General features: G+C 34.3%; 1 protein-coding gene across 3 annotated transcripts in view; it reads right to left on the bottom strand.

The window, feature by feature from the left end:
- Positions 1 to 10100: 10100 nt before the first annotated feature.
- The window catches only part of LOC107658865 (transcription factor EC-like), a 67520-nt gene continuing 55782 nt past the window's right edge, over positions 10101 to 21838 (bottom strand). For 2 of the 3 annotated variants that reach the window (XM_016447553.1, XM_016447552.1), the window contains exons 4-8: positions 17598 to 17643; positions 15271 to 15327; positions 14408 to 14483; positions 13478 to 13625; positions 10102 to 11026 (exon numbers count right to left, since the gene is read on the bottom strand). In XM_016447553.1, the coding sequence (XP_016303039.1) occupies positions 10556 to 11026; positions 13478 to 13625; positions 14408 to 14483; positions 15271 to 15327; positions 17598 to 17643 (798 nt within the window). In that variant the 3' untranslated portion in view covers positions 10102 to 10555. Of the gene's footprint in view, positions 11027 to 13477; positions 13626 to 14407; positions 14484 to 15270; positions 15328 to 17597; positions 17644 to 21838 lie in introns of all 3 variants that reach the window. The other variant, XM_016447551.1, reaches the window with a different exon arrangement.

The following is a 21838-nucleotide window of genomic DNA, read 5'->3' as shown; positions in this document are numbered from 1 at the left end:
TATATATATATATATATATATATATATATATATATATACACATATACATACAAACTAGCAACAATTTTTTAATGGTTTAAGTCTTAGATAACTATAATAACCCTGATATAAATGTAATATATACTTACATTCTGTAATATATACTTACATTCTTGCTACTCTAAAATGTAAAGGGGTGTTGAATTCTGAGAAATAATTGCTGGAAAAAAATAGCGCCAATACAAAAGAAGCGCTGCTCATTTGTAGGTGGGTGGACGTTGAGCAAGGCATTCTGGGTAAGTGTACATGTACAGCTATACAGCACAGTTTCCTGGTAAAAATAGTTATTTAAAAAAAAAAAGAAAAACTGCTCCGGTTTGGGCTTTCAAATTTTGATATTATGCACACATGGAAATTTTTATGTACAAATAAATAGAGGTACTAATATATAAACCCCCATTCCCTCCTGCAACGTTTACTTCCCCGCTCGCTCACACTCCGTCAATCCCACTCTTGCGTTTAGCATCCTTCAGTGGAGATCATTATTTACCAAACAGGCTTCCTAATAAGCGTGGAGTGATTACCGAGAGCAACGCAAGGAGGAAAAAAGAGAAAAACCTCCGCTAGAGCAATATCCATCATAATTGATGTGTTGCAAAGCAGATTACACACATTAGCACACACAGTTTTAAATATGACAGCTCCAACTGAACATGACAAATTCCATAATGTGGAAAAAAAGGAAGGTATTTGACTCTCAGGGTATTAGGATGCTCAGCAAGCAACAAAGCAGCATTTGCATGTGAGTAACCAACCCCCCACCTCTGTTCCTCCGGCCATAATTATCTCTCATTTGTTCTTTATTTCAGAGGGATCCTGCGCGCCTTGCGTTTGTCTCGTAACGCGTCTCTGATTGAGCCGGGCTAATCCACAACACATAGTATTAGATGCGTCTGATTTACTGAAGCTGCTTACTGTAACACATACACAGAGCTGCTTCACACAGCTATCAAGAGCTCTTTTTGAAGACATTCATAAATAAGGATTTGAGAGATTTACTAACTCACTTCTACACTGAATGTATATTTAGAATAAGAGAAATAGAAAATTACAATGACATATCATTTAGGTGTCATACAACCAATCTTATAGTATCGTACGTATTATTATTATTGTTATTATTACTATTATTAAAACAACAATAGTCTAAAATATAAGATTTATTTATATTATAAAAAAATCTTAAAAATAGAATAATAGAAAATATTTTTTTTTTTATATGTAAAGTTATCTTTGATTTTTCTATCATTTTTCTATTTATATTTTCATTATGGATTTTTATATTATATATTATTATTATTAACAGAGTTGAAATGTCTACATGAACTTTTATGTATTTATTTTTTTTGTATATGTATATAGAGTTGGATAAAATTGACCTTTTTTTTTGTATTTAGATTTGGATATAAGATTTTATTGGATATAAAGAGATTTTAATGGCCTGTAGATCTATTATTATTATTATTGTGTATATGTATATAAAGTTGGAGAATGCCTACATTATTATTATTATGAATAATAATTTAGATTATTTTATATAGAGAGAATTTTTAACGGTGTGTAGATATGATTATTATTTACAAAATATTACCATTTTTGTTTTTTTTTAACTATAATTGCATTTCACATGAGCATTTATGTGGATTGTTATGTTTCTGATTCCAGTTCTCATTCATCCTCCTGTTATCAGGCTAAAATGTGAGGGTGTTTGATTGGAAACGCTCCTCAGAAGTGTAATTTCTTCCACACACATCCTCCATCCCTCCACCTCCCACTTCATGATAATCACCTTCCAGCACAACAGAAGGAAAGAAATAATATCCCACCTTCTGATTGTAACACCTTCTACAATATTTTCGTCCTCTTTACCAAATACGAGCTTGAATTGATTTTATCATGCAATATGTGAATCTGCTAATAGCACATCACAAGTCAGGTGGAGTAAATCTGCGGAAAGACAAAAAGTAAAGCAGTACTCTCTCCCCTCCCTCCACGCTCGAGCACAATTAAACACTTGTGCTCCGATTTCTCTCTGGATCCATATGTGCTTTCTCCCACACAGTCTCTCATGTTTTCTTCAACACGTGTAAATTCTAATAAGGCTGTTTAATTTCTGTCACACTCCTGGGTGTTATTGAAGTCCTTGGCAGATATTTTACTGAACGTACACTGTTGCAGATTTATATAAATTGTAAAAGTATATTTGCTGACTAAAAGGCAAATGGAAAACGTGTTCTCTGCGTAGCTGCCTTTTTATTCTATTTATACTGATAAGAATGAAATGATGTTTTTCATATGCTCTCGAGTAGTTCCTCCTGGGATATCAGTAATTTTGCTGAGAGTCAAATACCCGTGTGCTTGTTTGTAAGAATGATTTTAAGCTTTTAGTGATTGCTTATGGTGCTGCTTTAATCGGTGTTAAGTGAAAACAATCAGTGAGGTTGTGTGTGGCTGCACGAGTTGTTTTGAAATGTTATGGGGTTGTAGGGTGGCGTTCAGTCGGTGAATTCTGGTGCAACACTGACCTCTAGTGGCCCGTCTTCCCTGAATAGTGCAGAAACAGATCCGGTCTCCTGATACATACTCAAACCGTGACCTGTTTGAATGACTAATTTAAGTGACTTTTCCTTTAATTAGAAAGAAACAATTAGAGCTGAAAGGAATTCAAGTGACCCATACAAAGAACAATTAAAACATTATAATTAAATTAGAATTTTTACAGTTATAATTCTGTCCAAGAAAAAATGACAACCTTTACCCATGACCACACCTATGCAGAAAGACAAATAAAATAAATACTGAAAATAAAACAAGTCAGTTATTGCATTCATTGAAGGGATTTATGTACAACATAATAATAATAATATTAATAATAATAAATTGTTACTATTTTATACTATACTATAGTATTATGTAATAATAATCTAATAATACTATTACATATATATAAATGATAGTTATTACATTTTATTATTCTTGAATTTAATGTTAATATTATTTATTATTTGTATTATTATTAAAGTATAATTTTGAAATAATAATATGAAATTTATATATAATAAATAATATTAGTTATTACTATAGCATTTAATATTCAGATTTTTATTATGTTTTATTATTGTAGTATTAATGTTTTCACTATTTTGTGAGAATAATGTCGTTTAAATGACTTGTTTATATTTATTTTAACGTTATGTTATTAATATTGTAGTTAATATTAATATTTTATTGTATTCTATTATTGTAGTATTAATGTTGTCACTATTTTTGGAGAATAATATTTTTTAAATAACATTATTTTTATTTGTATATTTATTATATTTTATATTTATGCTATCAATGTAAGGACAGTTTGTATTGTGATAGCAGTTTTTCATTGTAAATTTCCAAATGCTAAGATATGAATGAATACATTTTTTCTGGAAAAAAAAAATATATAATTGAGTGTTTAACTGAAAACTGATATCCCAACCTGCCTGCCATCGGAAGTTAAGCACATGACCCTCAAAAGCAGCATTAACTCGGTCATAAATATGTAACCCTGACTCCCTTTTGACCCTGCACCTGTTAGTCCGCTTTCTTCCTCATTCTCTATCATCCTCTTCATCAGCATGTCGTCCCACAGCTGTAGGCCCCGCACCACGTCTTTCGAGTAGGTCAAACGGCGAGTGTATACTGCACAGGCTGTAATAGGCATAATAGGGTCAAGCCTCTGCATTTAATAAACAATTATCCATTAATAATAAATAAGTCTTTCTCTAAAGGGCGTGGCGACGGCCCGCTGCAAGCCTGGAGATGAATAATGCACAAAGTCCTGGTCAAACGGGCCGACCCACACAGCGCCAATTATCCCGGTGTGATAACGAGCCTCCGAAACCCGACACTGCTGCATGAACACACACACACACTCTCCAACACCTCAGAGTGATGGCGGCAGTGTATCTAGGATTAATATCTCACTCCCGCTTATGTTATTTTCTTGATTTCCCTGCAGTGTTTAGGAAGGAGAGGGCCCCGGACCTGTCACTCTCGTTTTGAATTACAAATCAATCACAGGTGCCGTCTGTCGCCCCGCCAAGGTCACTCAGATTATCAGAGGTTATGAGGAGAGGCTGACGGAACGCCGGCGGATTAGCATAGTCCGGCACTGGGTCTCGAATTAAAGAGCCCCCGTGGACCCTTTCAGAATTCCCAGCTCGGCCTCCCCAAACACACTGCTACCACTTATAATGGAATGAACGCTTTGCACTTTGCACTGGTCAATCATAGATATTAAGCATAAAGAAAATATACAGGGCTCCCACAGGGCCACGGGATATCTGACAGCGCTGGGACAGATATCAGTCTGTATAAGATGTGGCTTATTTTGAAGCTCCATTCACTGTCCAATAAACTTAATGTACATTAATAGTCATATTTCTTTACTGTTTACTAGTGACCAGTATAACAGCCCATTAACTGGCCAGTTAGCTGATATTTGACCTTTAGTGTCCGCTTAGCCAAATTGTGCAATTTCCAAAATCTGCTGGCAACATCATCAAAAGATTATAAACAATTTCTGTTGTTTCTGCCATCATATCAGATTTTGTTTGATTATAAGTTACTATACATTTCTGCAAATTAACAAGTTAATCACTTTTGTTAATTTTATACCATTATTTATTTTTAGTATTTAATATTTTGTGTGTGTGTGTGTATACACACATAGTTTTCACCTAATTTATATAATTGCTTATTCAATAATAACTATTATTATTATTATTATTATATATTGTTATTTGCCAATATTATAATGCATACAACTTTTTAAATTATGATTAGTATGATTAAGGTTGAATGATTATAACTGAAAAAAAGAATTGAATCATGTTAATCGTGTTTATTTGTTAATGTTCCAATGTTTTCACATACCACTTTTAAATTATGATTAGTATGATTATGATTATAACAGGAATTATAACCGAACATTTAAAACTATTTGTTTGATTTAATCATGTTAATCATCTTTAGTTAATGATGTTGTAATGTTTTCGCATACAGCATTTTATATATAGAGAGAGTGTGTGAGCATAAATTATTATTAAATAATAATTAGTATATATCATTATGATAAATACAATGACAGAAAATTCTGTCTCTCTCTCGATTTCATTCCCCTTTTCACATTGTTATATAAGTATATACATATAATATGTAATGTTTGTATTTTATAGTTGGATTGTAGTGGACCTGCTTTCCAGACATCTGTATCTACATCAGCCACTGACAGCCATGCATTGGACAATCACTACTATTTATGGTGGTTTCAAAACAGATTCATTGTGGTACATTTGCAAAAGGAACATGCGTAAGTCAGAGTCTCTCAGAGTGCATTTGCGTCACACACGTGCTAGTAAATGTAAGTAAACCTGTGAATTAATATGCACTCATATAGAAAAGCAGAGCAGCGAGTTTCCCTCCGATTCCCTGTGATTTCATTTCCAGAATGAAGGTTTGGCAGGAGGCAAATTAGCATTAAAGCAATGTCTTTGCTAGATGACTGTTCCCCAGCACCTCCAAAACTCTCTCTCTCTCCCTCTCTCTCTGTAAATGATCTTGTCCATTAATGGCTGTCTGGAACTCTGTCAGCTCACTTTGTCCTAATGACACTCTCTCGTCTCCACATCCTGCCCTGATCCCAGTGATTTAAAACACACTCCACCGTACCCCATCTTTATTGCCTGAGATACCTTTGCTCTCCCCATCTGCATCTGCGGCACATCTGGAAGTGTGCGTCTAAATAATTGGAAGTCAATTTGTTTGAAGTTATGTTTTGGCATCTGGTTCAATTCATTCGATCTCTGGAAATCACATTCAGGGGTTTTATAGCGCTGCCCCAGCTGGAGGCTTTTCATCTCTTTGTGCTTCGTGGTTAATTCGGCGCTCTCCGGCCAGTGATGTGGGAGTTTGTGAAGTACTGCTGGGTGTGGTCCTATAAACACAAAATGGAGGCTCGGCCCCAGAGGATTATGGGAAGGCTGTGAAGTGATGTGGCAGAGTCTGGGGACATTACGATCACCTTTATATCAGAACGAGCCTTGCGGTCCTGCTAACAAGCCTGATTTGTCACAATTAAACACACTTTGTTCTTACTAATAATTTGATTAGAATTGTTATATTCTATTCTAATGAATTATCTTTACGTAACCTGGACATTTACCTTTTCTAGGACCGGTCAATGTTTGTGTAAATTGTTTATTTAAATATTAAAAGTTATTTTAAGTGGCCTCACAGCAGATTTTTAATAATAATAATAATACTGAAAATAATTCATAATTATTTATTCATTTTATTTAATTTGTTACAATCAGTGTTATTTTTGTATAATTGAGAAACAATTTTTTTCTTAATATTTTAAATTAGATTTTTTTATTTTTTTTTTTAAGTTTGAATAATTTTGTTGTGTTTTAGTCATTTTTAATTGATTTTGTTGTTGTTTTTGTAAACTCTCCGGCCAGTGATGTGGGAGTTTGTGAAGTACTGCTGGGTGTGGTCCTATAAACACAAAATGGAGGCTCGGCCCCAGAGGATTATGGGAAGGCTGTGAAGTGATGTGGCAGAGTCTGGGGACATTACGATCACCTTTATATCAGAACGAGCCTTGCGGTCCTGCTAACAAGCCTGATTTGTCACAATTAAACACACTTTGTTCTTACTAATAATTTGATTAGAATTGTTATATTCTATTCTAATGAATTATCTTTACGTAACCTGGACATTTACCTTTTCTAGGACCGGTCAATGTTTGTGTAAATTGTTTATTTAAATATTAAAAGTTATTTTAAGTGGCCTCACAGCAGATTTTTAATAATAATAATAATACTGAAAATAATTCATAATTATTTATTCATTTTATTTAATTTGTTACAATCAGTGTTATTTTTGTATAATTGAGAAACAATTTTTTTCTTAATATTTTAAATTAGATTTTTTCATTTTTTTTTTAAGTTTGAATAATTTTGTTGTGTTTTAGTCATTTTTAATTGATTTTGTTGTTGTTATTTATTTTTGTAAATATGTCTATATAGTTTATAGTATATAGTAACATACATGTTTTATGGTTTTAGTAGATTTGATCTAATTTGATCTAGTTTATTGTTTTTACATGCACCTCAGATGCGTCAGATGGTTTTTTGGTTCAGATGATAGGAATGATCTCAATTACAGATTGATTTATATAGTCTTACACAAATAACATCTGATACTTTTACAAATCTAAGATGCAAAGCTGTATATTATCCCCCTAATATCTCCCATTTTCTTTTGTTTCCCAGATTTATAGTCACCAAAATCTGACTGAGGCACAATCCAGAGGTTGTTCTGAAACATATTCTCATTCTGTGTGAGATCAGACCGTGCCACACATGAGCATCCCAGTCTGTTACCACCATCTGCTGGTGACACGCAGGACAGCGGCGACAAATTCAGCTCAGAACAGGTACCGTAACAGCAACACTACATTTTCTAGGATTGATGATCCATATCAGAGTCTTGAAATTCAAATATATTGACCTATATGGCTGAAGATGATTGAAAATAGAGGATTTGGTCTAGTTTAGTTTCTGCTGCATTATACATTGCTGTGTGTGTAATATGAGTGCATTTTAAATATGTATGTTTTTTTTTTTTGTATGTTATAGTATTGAGTATGTTTGCATGTATTTCATATATACAGTATCTCTAAATATTAGTGGTGGGATTTGAACAAACCCCCAACCCTAATTATTAAATGATTTTTGTAGCATGTAACTGAGACCATTCAACCAGTGAAAAAAAATCCCATAGAGTTGCATTGAGAGATGTACTGAATTTCACAGGGAATCTTTTGATCTGGACCAGTAAGAAACCATGTAGCCATGCACAAAAACACCATGGCCCTTGCATTATAGCACCCGCATATAGTTTTCTATATGCACAGATTGTCTTCAGAAAATGTAAAATTCTACACTCAAAGTTGTAAATCAAACATATTATTGCAGTACATTTTACAAGAAAATGCCATTTCATGTGTAATTCAATGTTACTTGTTGTTTCTTTGCAATTATTTGTGCAATTTACTAACAATTTCTGAGTGGCAATTGTTTCAAAGTAAATCCTACACTAATTTTTTTTCAGCATACTTTCTAATCTGACTACAAAAATTGTAGATCTCTAATCTCGCGGACTGTTCTAGCATATAGTATGATTGCTTTTTTTTTTGCATTGAACATAATATTTGTTCCTTTTTCAATTCTTTTATCCATATTGAAATAAATCAAAGGACTATATTTGCGGAGGAAAAATGGTTTGGAAGTGGCTCAGCAAAAGAAAATAGGAAATTGTGCTTCCATGAGGCCTCGTCCATGTTTGTAATTTAATGAAAATCCATATTTACTTTGGGTAATTGCTCTGGCCAATTAAGCGTAAACATCACTCAGCACTTTGTAGTTGGAGTATCAGAGCTTGATAATCATGTGGCAGTTCAATTTTATTTTCCGTCTGCGGCGGAGATGCAAGTCGAAGCTTTTTCGATTTCATTACAGAGAAACATATAAGCTAATAACATTCTCAAACATTAATTTAGCCTGGCTTTGATGAACACGGGCTATCTGCCGAAATGCATTGACGTGTTTTTTCAGCATGCTAGTGTTTGTTGTATTATTAATGTCTTACTTCATTTTCGATTTTGGTTAAATAATATCTGCTAATGAAATGTTTCTTTAGAAGGCTGCCTATTCTGGGCAAGTGCAAAATAAAACTTTAAATCAACTTGACTCATAAGAGACTTGTGTTACATGTTGTTGCTAACTATTTATGATCGTTAGTGTTTGTATATGCAGCAGAACTCCACTCGTTTGGGATTTAGGGTCTCGTGTGATTTTGGTCATGACTGTTCTGTGGTAAACTTCTGCTGCGGATGGGTTTTGTGTCAGGAGTTGTTCAGAAGACCGTTAAGAGTGTGATTAGGGCTTGTTTGAGAGTCATTAGTGGCCTGTGGTTGGAGGTCATCATCACTCGGCAGGGGTCCACAATCTGGGGCTGGATTAAAAAAAATCATACATTTTTTTCATAAAGAAAAAAAAAACGTAATTAGGCGTTAAGAAATAAATGTCTGCGTATGTGTTTTTTGGTCAGCAAAACAGTTCATTTACCAACATTCTTCAAAATGTCTCTTTGTGTGTGTGTTTCAGAAGAAAATAAGTCATACAGGTTTGGAGCTACATGAGGGTGAGTAAACGATGAAATTATTTTTCATTTCAAGTTAAGAATGTTATTCTTCACAATGTTTTGAGAATCCAGAACATAATAATGGCTTATATAGTATGATATGGAGCTCATACTCACGGAGGAATACAACTTCAATTTTATTCAGAGCCCAAACTGAGTAAAATACGCTATTTGGTGCAGTTTCTGATATTTGTATGGCCAAAAAGCAAAATGAAATGCTGATCGATTATAATGTAAATCACTGAGATCTGTATAGCTGACTAATTACATAAAATGCATACAAATATCAAGTTGTAACTGTATCTCTCAGTAATATGTCTTTTTAAGATGTTATTTAAATGATCAAAGCTATGTAGTTTTTATTGTGGGGTTAAAACATATAATGCATGATGTATGATACTTAATACTAAGATTTTAACATGATTTTTCTAAAAACGATGTGTGGATAATCAGATAAACCTGAGTTCATCTTAAAATATTACTAACGATATAGAAGTAATGTTTACTTCATAAAAATAGTCAAAAAGACACATGTACCATTACCTGAAGGGGGAATTATATTTTACCTGCTAAAAAGTATAAACTAGAATCAGATGACACAAGGCATGTAGTAGATTCTGTGCAATAGTTTTTTTGCTGATGATTATTATTTTAAGGCCTTAGAGATTTGTGTATCAAATATGATACAGTAGGCTTTATATGGTTAGGAGCTCGACTGAAACTTTGGTTATGAATGAAATGCGAGACAATATATTTAGTTTATGAAAAAGGGGTTTATTGTGTTTTCCCACACCCCTAGAGTTATATATAAAAAGTAACATGTTAGATTAAGAAATGTTTTTTTAAGAATACAGGGATTAAAAACATAAATACATAAACAGTATGTTTCTGGAAAAATACAGTATGTATGAAACATAGAAAGATGCGTTAGGTTTTTTTGCATAGCATAATAACGACTGCATTGCTTCTGGTCTCAGTGGTAATAAAGTCAGCCTGCACTGAATAAGGCACAAAAAGATCTCTCTCTAAAGCGGTCCATCTCAACAATGCCATTAAGTTTCAGAAATATAAATTTTGTGATCCAGAGATCATACGTAACCAGTGTTATTGCTGTATAGACAGTCTTTTAGGTCAATGGCAGTAGATCAATCGGTCAGTCTCCCTTTTTTGATGTGTCTGACTCAACATTGGAGCAAGATTCTCGTCGTCTTTGTAATCCAATGGAAACGGGAGGTCAGTTACACAGTGCTACTGGTCAGCATCTGGACGGTCAGAGCTCGTCTGCTTCCTCTGAGCTGAAGCTGCTCCTGCAGCTGCTCCCTTTGGACGCGGCGGGCGATCCGGCGGAGAGGAGCGGGTCAGTCCCGAAGGGCGAGAGAGGGTCGTCCATCAGGAGCTCATCCAGCCGGTGCTCTTCTTTCAAGGTGCTGCAGAAGAAGTCGGTGAAGTGGGAGAGAGGATCGGAGTAGGTGTTAGAGCCGTCGCTCTGTTCTCCGGCGTTCCCCGCAACCATGGCCGCTGGTAAGGGTGTCCGCTGGGCGTATTCCGGGTTGCTCATGTCCTCCTGAGGGTAGATGGGTGGCTGGCCCGGCTGCGGCGGAGCCTGGGTGCTCGGAGGGGCCGGTGTGACCGGCTGGTGCTGCTGCTGTTGTTGCTTTAGGAGATGGGATGAAAGTTCAACAGCTCCCATAGAAGCAGCCATACTGGGCAAACCGTGAGCGCGAGCCTGGATTTCCAATTCCTGTCAATGATAACACACAGGCAAGTGAGTTAAAGATGAACTGACCAAAAATAATAATAATAACACTCTAATTTGGTCTCTTCCCTTCTTATTTTTTGCTCTAGGCTTTCATCTGCCCCATAAACACATGAAGGGATGCATTCAACTTCAAAAACTCATTCATCACAATGCTATATTCTGAGGTAATGTCCAGCCAGCAGGGCTTCCCATTAAAACAGGGCAGCTAATTGGTCTGTGACCGGTAATTATTAAATTACCCAGACCTGACCTTTGGCCTTAAGTTGCCACCATTGTTTGGCAGAAGCATTCTTAAAAGCTCAACATTTGTCATATTTATTGATTTTAGTCCATTTTATAGACTAAATGGTGGAGAAAAAAAATACATCTTTAAAAAAGAAAAAGAAAACCAAATATTTCACATATTTTCTAAATTTATAATATCTGACATTTTGGCCTTGAGCTGAAACCATCACAAGGGTTTTTTGTGAAAATATTAAATTAAATAAATATTAAACAGGCCCAATTTTTTGTCAATTTTACTTTGATTAAAATGTCAACTAATGTTTGTTGACAATTAACATCTAAATAATGTTAAAAAAAAATTAAACCGAATATATTTTATACATTTATAAATATCTGATTAGTGTCATATGTATAGAATGCATTTGGGTGGGTTCATTTACCTTATTAAAAAATGTATATTATATTAATATTCTGGATTTTTCAATAATATCAGGCATCACTGTTTGGTGTTATTTTTTAATACTAATTTATTTTTATATTGTAAAATATACTTTTTATTATCTGGTATTATTTTCGTCTTTATTCATATTATTTGTTTTAAATATAATGAAGATGTGCATGTTTTGACTCGTCTTTGCTATCATTGATGAAATCAAAAAATAATAATAATGAAACAACACTTTTGTCACTTGTATAGTTGATGAGATGAACGCTGATTACTAACCTAGTACTCTTGCAAGTGTCTACACTAACAGCTATGGCTTCGCATTTTTCTCTTTTCATTACTCCCACACATTATCTGTAGCGGAGACAGTTTAAATGAGCTATTGCATTGCCTCTTAACGTGGGTATCTTCAGACACTCAATTGAGGCATTATTAGCATTAGCTTTTGGATAGGGAGCCTCAGGGTAATTACTTTGAGGGCTAATTGCGATGTCTTCACATGTGTGAAGAAGACTCGAACCCGGTCTGCGAATATGTCAATACTGTGGAAATGTAATGCATAAATTCAGATGAGGTGCCCGGCTCTTCAAAGTTATTAGCCCTCATAATCTAATTCTAGGCCCATTCCGCTCCTTACGAAGCTGTAGCTGCTATTTATTAATCAGGTAATTACCTCAGCTCGCCATGTTTAAAAAAAAACATCAGTAGAAGCAGGCCAGGCCGCTCAGCTGTCAGGCACATGGGGCACCTTTGTTTTCAATATAACCTGGTTTATATTTGAGGCCTGGTTTGAGCTGCTATTGTACTGGTACTACTAACTAAACTGTGTTTGTCAATAGAGCGACGGTCATTTTGCTGTTTTAAAACAGCTTTTTTCCAGCGACAAGCTACTTTTCCAAAGAGTATTAAAACATAACACTATATGGCTGTATTGTCACTGCATTTTACCATGTACAAACATTTTTAAGAGCAAGTTTAGGGAATAATTAAATATGGCCTCCTTATTTAATGGTGCAAAGCCATTCATTGTCGAGAACCACTATTTTTGTAATTAAATGATTTACTGGTCAAATAAACAGCTCACCAGTTCATTTTGTATTCATTTTAGTCAGCTTTACCTGGACTAAAATGGCATCTAAGTTTAGTTGGTGAAAATAACATTTACTTCTTAAAAAAAGAAAAAAAAAGTGTTTTACATATTTTATAAATGTATAACATCTGAACTTTTGGCCTTAAGCTGCAACCATTACAAGGTTGTTGTTGTTTTTTTGGCAAAAATATTCCTACATTTGCCAACATTTCTTATTAAAATGGAAAGTAATTCTAACTTTACTCACTCATTAAATAAATGACTCGCCAATTCATTTTTGCCCTTTTGTCTTTCTTTTTTGCAGGGAAATATTTAGTTAAATGCTGCTATTTCTGTCACTGTTTTTGACTCAGTTATATCATTTCTTTTTCTTTAGGAGTGTTTATTATAAAATTAAGGTTAATTTAATTCTGTCAGCCCAATTTAGATCCATTTGTAGAATTCAATTGTTTCATTTGCTTGTTTATGAAGATGCTATGGTCTTTAAAAGCTTCAGTGTAGTTGTTCTACTTTTTTGAAATGTAAGCTAGTCTTTTTTCAGCATTTTTTTGTTACATCCTCGTCGCTCACTCCTACAACCATCTTATTCTGCCGTCTCTCATGTCTACATCTCATTCTCGCTCTTTCTCATGGCCACATTCCCCTCGTTCTCTTGTTCTTTTTGTCTCTTTACCTGGATTCGTAGCAGGAGTCTTCTGTTGGCGTGTTCTAGTTTCTTCTGTCGGCTCTCGAGATCACGGGCGTGCTGCTGCTCTTTCTGCAGCCACTTAATGTATTCCACCGAGGCCTTGAGGATCGTCCCTTTGTTCCAGCGCATATCACTGCCAGAGAAACGTAAAAGATAACCTTTCTCAACACCGCCTTTGCATCAGCAGAACTTTCATACACAGAGAAAAGCCTCACAAGGGTCTCCTTTTTTTCCCAGGACTTAGAAACTGTGATTTACATGGCCAATTATTCATTCTCGGACATTACCTTGCCTTTGAATGGGGAATTTTAATGGAATAGTTAAGTACGTCTGCAGAAAGACCATTCTACGGCCCCTTGTACGGTAAAGTTAATCCCCAAGCAAAAATAGGTGTCGGAAGAGGTGGAAAAAAATTGGACTTCGGAAGCCGAAGTAAAGTGCAGTCATTCCCGATACCATTACTTTTTAAAAGGAGGAAAGTGTCGTGAAATTGTCTCTTTCTTTGGAATAAGATGTTGGCCTGATCGCAGCTAATAATCTCCTTTATCTTGTGTTAATGGCAAGGTGACAGCACTAGCCTTCCATTTAAATATGATAAAAAGTTCAATTAAGCCGGGGCAATCGACTCGCCGTCTGCACTGTACTTCATCTCTGGGTTCAGTTGTGCTTAAACTTTAGTTCAAATGCTCTATACTTTGCCTTGAACCTCATTTTCATCATTCAGATGGGAGTCTGTTCGCTCTGTAGGTATTTCCTTGAGAAATGAGCACTGTACTGTCATTTTCTCTCTACTTCAGTGTCATTTTGCTCTGTCTTCATGAGTCTATCTCAGACGTGATTGTTTTTTTTCTTTTCTCAGACTTTTAGAGTTCAGCTCGACTGTTATTGAGTGAATCCAGGAACATTTTGACTTACGGGTCGTTTGACCTCGGTATCAGCGTTCCGAGCTCCTTGATCCTGTAGTTGATGTTGTATCGCCGTCGTCTTTCAACTGGCAATTGTGAGAACAAAGTATGTCATACACCACAAACCTAATATTAATATTAAATATAAATGATGAATAAATAATGCATACTTTATTAAAGCATGAATTGGTGTATTATTAAATATAAATAAATTAAATATATAACCCTCATATTTTGTTGAGAATGAGGACTGTCTTAAAAAATAAATAAAAAAATTTAGTTATTCTTCTCAGAATATTAAAGAATATTTTCTCTGACCTAGTCAGAATCCAATTGACAAATTTAATTGAATATTTATTGTATCACAACCAAGCATTTTTCAGGGACTGAAAAGCAGCTTTGCTTCATTTTGGATTCAATCTGATCCCCATTTAAAGCACGTAACAAAAAATACAATAAAATAATCAAAACAGACAGTTTTTGTTCACAATAGTTTTTTTGGGAAATTTAGGAAAAGTATCAACCTTGTTCTTAAAGGGACAGTTCACCCAAAAATAAAAATTTATTGTCGTTATCTAAATAGAAGATATTTTGAAAAATGTTGGTAACCAAACGGTTGACTGTAGCCATTGACTCCCACAGTATGGAAACAAAATACAATGGAAGTGAATGGCTACTGTCAGCTGTTTGGTTACTAACATTCTTCATAATATCTTGTTTTGTGTTCAACAGAAGAAAGAAACTCATACATGTTTGGAACGACATGAGGGTGAGTAAATGATAACAGAATTTTAATTTTTGGGTGAACGAGCCCTAATTTTAATTATTTTGGAAGCATTTACAGGGCAATTTTTAAATGTATAGAATCCTTACTTAGATTGTGGTTGTTTTTTTTCTGTCTTTCTTTGGCCAGGACTCTGGTGTCATGTTCTGTGAGAGAAGAAATATGGGAAGGTTATTGCAGAAACTCATAAGTTTATATCCAAAGGTAAGTTGAACACCATGCTGATGCAAAGTGTGTCTTTAAAGAAAGCCGTCAGATTAGTAATGTCATTAGTTTTGGCAACTTCCTCAAGATTCCTGACCCCTGCCTAACACTCACAAAACAACACTAACCTCTGTTGAACCCATCACATTCAGCCACGCATCAATACAAGCCCTCTTTTTGTGTGTGAATAAGCTGTTTTCATTCACCCCAGACTCGTCAACACCAGATCTCTGTCTTAATGTAGAAAAGCTGTGTATGTTCTTTTAATCCTTCCTGACCTTACCATTAACCAATCTGCTGACATCCCGGAGCGGGTGAGGAGGAGGAAGGCCAAATGCTTCTGCATTCATATTCACATTCTTCCAAATTATATAATTGGGAGCAGTGATTGGATTTCTCAATTCATTTCTGCTGATTCAATAAGGTCATTTGTGCCGCGTGTAACCAAACAAGAGTGTCGTGCAGCACGCTTCTGTTAAAAAGACAGTAATGCACTTATTTTCCTGCCGGAGTGAAGAGTTCTCCAGGCATCCTTTCTATTTCCTGAATCAATTAGCTTTACTTGATGCATGACATTCATAAGAAAAAAAGGAGCCCACAAAGGGGGCATTGTGCCGTGTCTATCATGCTAAGAATACATGCTACCGTATTCTGCTCACTGAAGCACTGATAATGAAGAATGAGAGCAACACAATGGTGAGCTAAACACGGAGCGCGCTGACTCTTAAAATAAGACGGCTGGATAATAACATGAAACATACAGGCTTGTGTTTGGCTTTCAAAGCCCGGGCCTTTTGGAATAACACGTGGAATGAGCCCGTCTGGGTTAGCTTTGCTAGATCTATTTACAGTATGCTCTTGATTATTATTATTTTTTTGCTCGCTCCTGAATTTCCAGAATGAAAGACTATATTGTGTTGTTTTGTTTTTAATCGTCTTGCCTACATAAACCTTTAAAAGACATTATATTTGTGTAAATTACATTTATGTGAATGCATTTGGCATACTTTTTATGTAGTGGATTTAGCTTCTTTTTTTTTTTTTTTTTTTCATATTTTCATATTGACTTTAATTATATATCATCAAATATACTATACTATGTTTACTATGTTTATATTCTGTACTAGTAGTAGTATTGCAATATCTTTTATATTTATTATGAAAACATTTATTATTGTATAATACTATAACATACAATAATGTGAAATAATAATTTGAAATAAAAAATAAAAATAACAAAGTATGCCAAATGCATAAATGTAAATACACTACAATTTTGAGACCGCTAATTCATCTGGTAAAATAAGTACTAAAATGCTATTTATAATTTTTATAATACAGTTATACAATAATGCAATACAATATGTGACCCTGGACCACAAAACCAGTCTTAAGTCGCTATAAAAACTTAATTTTTGATTAGTAATATGCTAAGAACTTCATCTGGACAACTTTAAAGGCGGTTTTCTCAATATTTTTATTTTTTTGCACCCTCAGATTCCAGATTTTCAAATAGTTGCATCTCGACCAGATTATAAAAAGTGATATTTCATATCATAACAAACCATACATCAATGGAAAGCTTATTTATTCAGCTTTCAGATGATGCATAAATCTCAATTTCAAAAAATTGACCCTTATGACTGGTTTTGTGGTCCAGGGTCACATATAGTTTTTATAATACTTTTAAAAATGTTATAAAATACATAATTATATAATATAGACTTTGATATAATTATTGATATTCTGCATATATGTTGGTTATGATTATGGTTTCTTTTTCCAACAATTTAATTTTAAATTGATTGTAAGTTTGCATTTTTATAAGTACATATTATATAATATAGATAAAATATAATAAAAATAAGCAATGTGATCAGTTTAAATCCCAATAAATACATTATACATATTTTATTTTTGTGGACTTAATCTTATTACCTTGTCAATGCTATCACAAGATGAGCAACAGAAAATTAACTCTCTCAAAACTGCAGTGACATCTTTGTGGTTTAGAGACCCTTAATTGATTTCTCCTTAATGTGAAAGTAAACTGCTCTTGTAAATGTTTCTTTCTGAAATGCCTTTGCTAACAGCACAGGTCCTGCTCGGACAGGCGTCTGTGCCCTTCTGTGCTCCGTGCCTGTGACTTCCATTTTAACTGAGAGCTTTGTGGGCAATGAGGGTGTCAGTCCACCGTGAGGGGCAGTCATACCTTGGTCACCGCCGTACACCTCCAGCATGCTGTTGTTCAGGGACACCTTCAGAAGAAAGACACAGAAAGTAAGTCTAGATTTACACACAGACATTAAATCCTCACCTTGTGTAGTTCTCCTGCATGTACGTGATCTTTTATCCAGTCTATTTTGCTCCATGTGTAATACGTTTGGTGTTTTGGTACATGCATGATTTTTGACGCAGACTTTCTGTATATTAAGAGTAAAAACCTAAAACACCAGACATTATCTGTTCAACAGGCTTAGACTTCAACTTATTATACACTGATTTTGAGGAATAAAACGTGTTGATTACAGCTGGGAGTGCTTAATTTTTCCAAATGAAACCATAATCAAATGTAAAACTTAAGATTATTGGAGTACACTTTACTAGAAATGACAGCTTTTCTACTTCAAAATTTCACATATAAATCAATGCTGTTTCTTTGTAGTTGACATTTACTAGCAATTTCTGAGTAAAAAAATAAATTGTTTCCATTTTTTATGCAGATTCAGTACAAGTTTGAAATGAGCAGAGAAAATCAGCAAAAAGATGCAGCACTTCAAGAGACAAAAGAGGGCGCTGTGGAGCAAGTGATTTTTTTATTAAAGGGGTCATATGATGCGATTTCAAGTTTTCCTTTCTCTTTGGAGTGTTACAAGCTGATTGTGCATAGATAAGATCCCTGAAGTTGCAAAGACTAAAGTCTCAAAACCAAAGAGATATTCTTTATCAAAGTTAAGACTCTGTCACACCCCCCTAAAATGGCTCGTTCTAACACGCCTTAAAGCATGTCAACATATTCTGTTACACCAAATACACAAAATAATGATCTTTAAAAAAGCATCATATGACCCCCTTAATTTTTTTGCTAAACAATAAACAAGCGTTATTTTAGTAGAACTGAGATATTATTATAGTTTGTATTACTATTTTGAATTAGTTTTGATTTTGATTTTCTATTTTCATTTAAATTTTAGTAAAAGTTTTTGTAATTTTGTTGTGGTTTTGTAGTTTTTATTTATTCATTTATTTAATATCTATATAGTTTTATCCTTTTCAGTTATTTTAGTACAAGTTTAAATTTAAGTTAAATTTTTTTAAATATATAATACCTATATATTAAGTTAAAGTTTATTATTTTTTATATTATTATTATTATTACTACTGTTATTAACTATAATACTATATATTATTATTACTATTATTAATTATTATTATTATTAACTAATAAGCCTGAATTGAGTTTCTTTTTTTTTTTCTTCTTCCCTGACTACCAATCCCACAAAAGCCAGAGCTGTGGAAAGCCAATTTCTGTCAGCGTTATGGATGAAAAAGCGACGTGTACAGGATTAAAGAGGAGGTCAGAGCATTACAGGAAGACAGAGGCGGCAGGCGTTATAGTGTTTCCTCCGCTCGTATACGCTCTCCATTATCTCAGTGGGGGAAAGAGCTTGCCTATCAACATGAAAGATTGCCACGGCCCCTTGACTGTTCGCATTGTAATCGCTTCAATCCATTCCCATCATGTTAGCAGATATGTTGACACGGGGAAGCGGCTTGATGTGTCGTGCTGTATGACTAATTAGAACGAATTGATCCGTTTAAGCATGCTATCATTTCTGAACAAGTCCACTGGGAGAGAAGATATTAGCTCAATCCGATGCTTGACTGCTTACTCAGATACAAAACTCTCGCTCGCTCGTTCTCTCTCTCTATCTGCCTTATTCGTTCCCGTCATGCTCTTTATTTTGTTCAATAGTATCACATACCTCTCTAGTGAGTTCAGGTGTTGCAGTAATCACGACTCAAGAGATGCTTTGTCCCTCCACAGACGTCAGTATGACCTTAACAATTTCATGCTGGTCTCACACATACTTGGGCCACTTGTGTGCGCACATGCTTACCTAAAGCTTTTCTCCTTCTGTTTTGGAGGAGTGATCACTCATTAACATAGTCGGGCTATTCTAAGACATACCTCTCTGCATGCCGACATCATTACCAGACTAATCTGTATTGTTCCACTGTTTAAAGCCTGAGATTTAAGTCTGTTCCTCTTTGACTCTCAGCTGGACTCAGTGTGACCTCACGCAAAGACAAACCCCTTTTCACAAGCATACCAAAGACCAGCACGTGTTTGTGTTATTAATGTGTTTAATTCCTTATATATGAATGTAACTTACATTTTGGATTCAGACATGTTTTATTCATCTAAATATGTGTATATTTATGTACTTAAATGTCCCTGATTTTGGCATTTTCATTTCATGTTAACACTTTACTGAAGGTTTATATGATGCCTTAATAATCTATTTTTTATAGTTATATTATAGTTTTTATAGTTATTATACTTTTTCTAACACTTTATAAATGTTTTATAAATAATATAAAATTACATAATAATATAATCTAGTATAGAATATAATTATTGATATTGATATTATTCAAATAATTATACTTGTAACTCCTTATGATTTCATACAAAGTACATCTTTCAGTGGTCATCAAGACTAAAATTACTTTAGTTCAGTAACATTTTGACAGTGATTAACAGAAATTAATTACAATTCCCTCCATACTTTTTACACCCCTATACACAGGTCATTATTAAAAACACGCGACGTTAACAGTTCAACACAGTGAAGAGATGAACTTGACTTATACTTACATTATTTTGCATTATGATGCCTGGCTCCATACAATCCAAACCCCCATCTTTGAACCCGGTTTCAAGGCCAAACAGATCAATAACTTCATCCATTGGAAACTAAAAGAAAACATTGATTATAGCGCACTCTTTGTCCTCTGTCAACAGTGGTTGAATTTGTCAATCTGAGATGTTTGTTTGCTTGTTTTGAGTTTCATTTTCACTATCATCAGTTATTGTGTCAATGCAGAGTAAAAGTGTGAATAAAACCGGGCCAGTAATCAAATAACAGACGATTCATCATCTCAGAAAGACGACTGTGATGAAGAAGCACCTCTTATCAGAGCAGCTGACCCATCCTTTCATTGTCAACGTGATCAGAACTGAATGTTTGAAGTTATTGATGAGTAAACACACACACACAGACTGTGACAATGTTGACACGGGGAAGCGGCTTGATGTGTTGTGCTGTATGACTAATTAGAACGAATTGATCCGTTTAAGCATGGTATAATTTCTGAACAAGTCCACTGGGAGAGAAGATATTAGCTCAATCCGATGCTTGACTGCTTACTCAGATACAAAACTCTCGCTCGCTCGTTCTCTCTCTCTATCTGCCTTATTCGTTCCCGTCATGCTCTTTATTTTGTTCAATAGTATCACATACCTCTCTAGTGAGTTCAGGTGTTGCAGTAATCACGACTCAAGAGATGCTTTGTCCCTCCACAGACGTCAGTATGACCTTAACAATTTCATGCTGGTCTCACACATACTTGGGCCACTTGTGTGCGCACATGCTTACCTAAAGCTTTTCTCCTTCTGTTTTGGAGGAGTGATCACTCATTAACATAGTCGGGCTATTCTAAGACATACCTCTCTGCATGCCGACATCATTACCAGACTAATCTGTATTGTTCCACTGTTTAAAGCCTGAGATTTAAGTCTGTTCCTCTTTGACTCTCAGCTGGACTCAGTGTGACCTCACGCAAAGACAAACCCCTTTTCACAAGCATACCAAAGACCAGCACGTGTTTGTGTTATTAATGTGTTTAATTCCTTATATATGAATGTAACTTACATTTTGGATTCAGACATGTTTTATTCATCTAAATATGTGTATATTTATGTACTTAAATGTCCCTGATTTTGGCATTTTCATTTCATGTTAACACTTTACTGAAGGTTTATATGATGCCTTAATAATCTATTTTTTATAGTTATATTATAGTTTTTATAGTTATTATACTTTTTCTAACACTTTATAAATGTTTTATAAATAATATAAAATTACATAATAATATAATCTAGTATAGAATATAATTATTGATATTGATATTATTCAAATAATTATACTTGTAACTCCTTATGATTTCATACAAAGTACATCTTTCAGTGGTCATCAAGACTAAAATTATTTTAGTGATGAAATATTTATTTATTTGTAATAATATAGAACTTAATATTCTAGAATTTATATTTTAAAATGATAGAATTTAATACTTTGAGTCTACTTTGAGTTAACAACTAATTACTATATATATATATATATATATATATATATATATACATATATATAGTTTTGTCACGTAAAT

The sequence above is a fragment of the Sinocyclocheilus anshuiensis genome, unplaced genomic scaffold (genome assembly GCF_001515605.1).
Source record: "Sinocyclocheilus anshuiensis isolate Anshui unplaced genomic scaffold, SAMN03320099.WGS_v1.1 scaffold283, whole genome shotgun sequence".
Taxonomy (NCBI): domain Eukaryota; kingdom Metazoa; phylum Chordata; class Actinopteri; order Cypriniformes; family Cyprinidae; genus Sinocyclocheilus; species Sinocyclocheilus anshuiensis.
The sequence above is the reverse complement of the archived record's forward strand: the minus strand, read 5'-3'. Positions and strand labels throughout refer to the sequence as shown.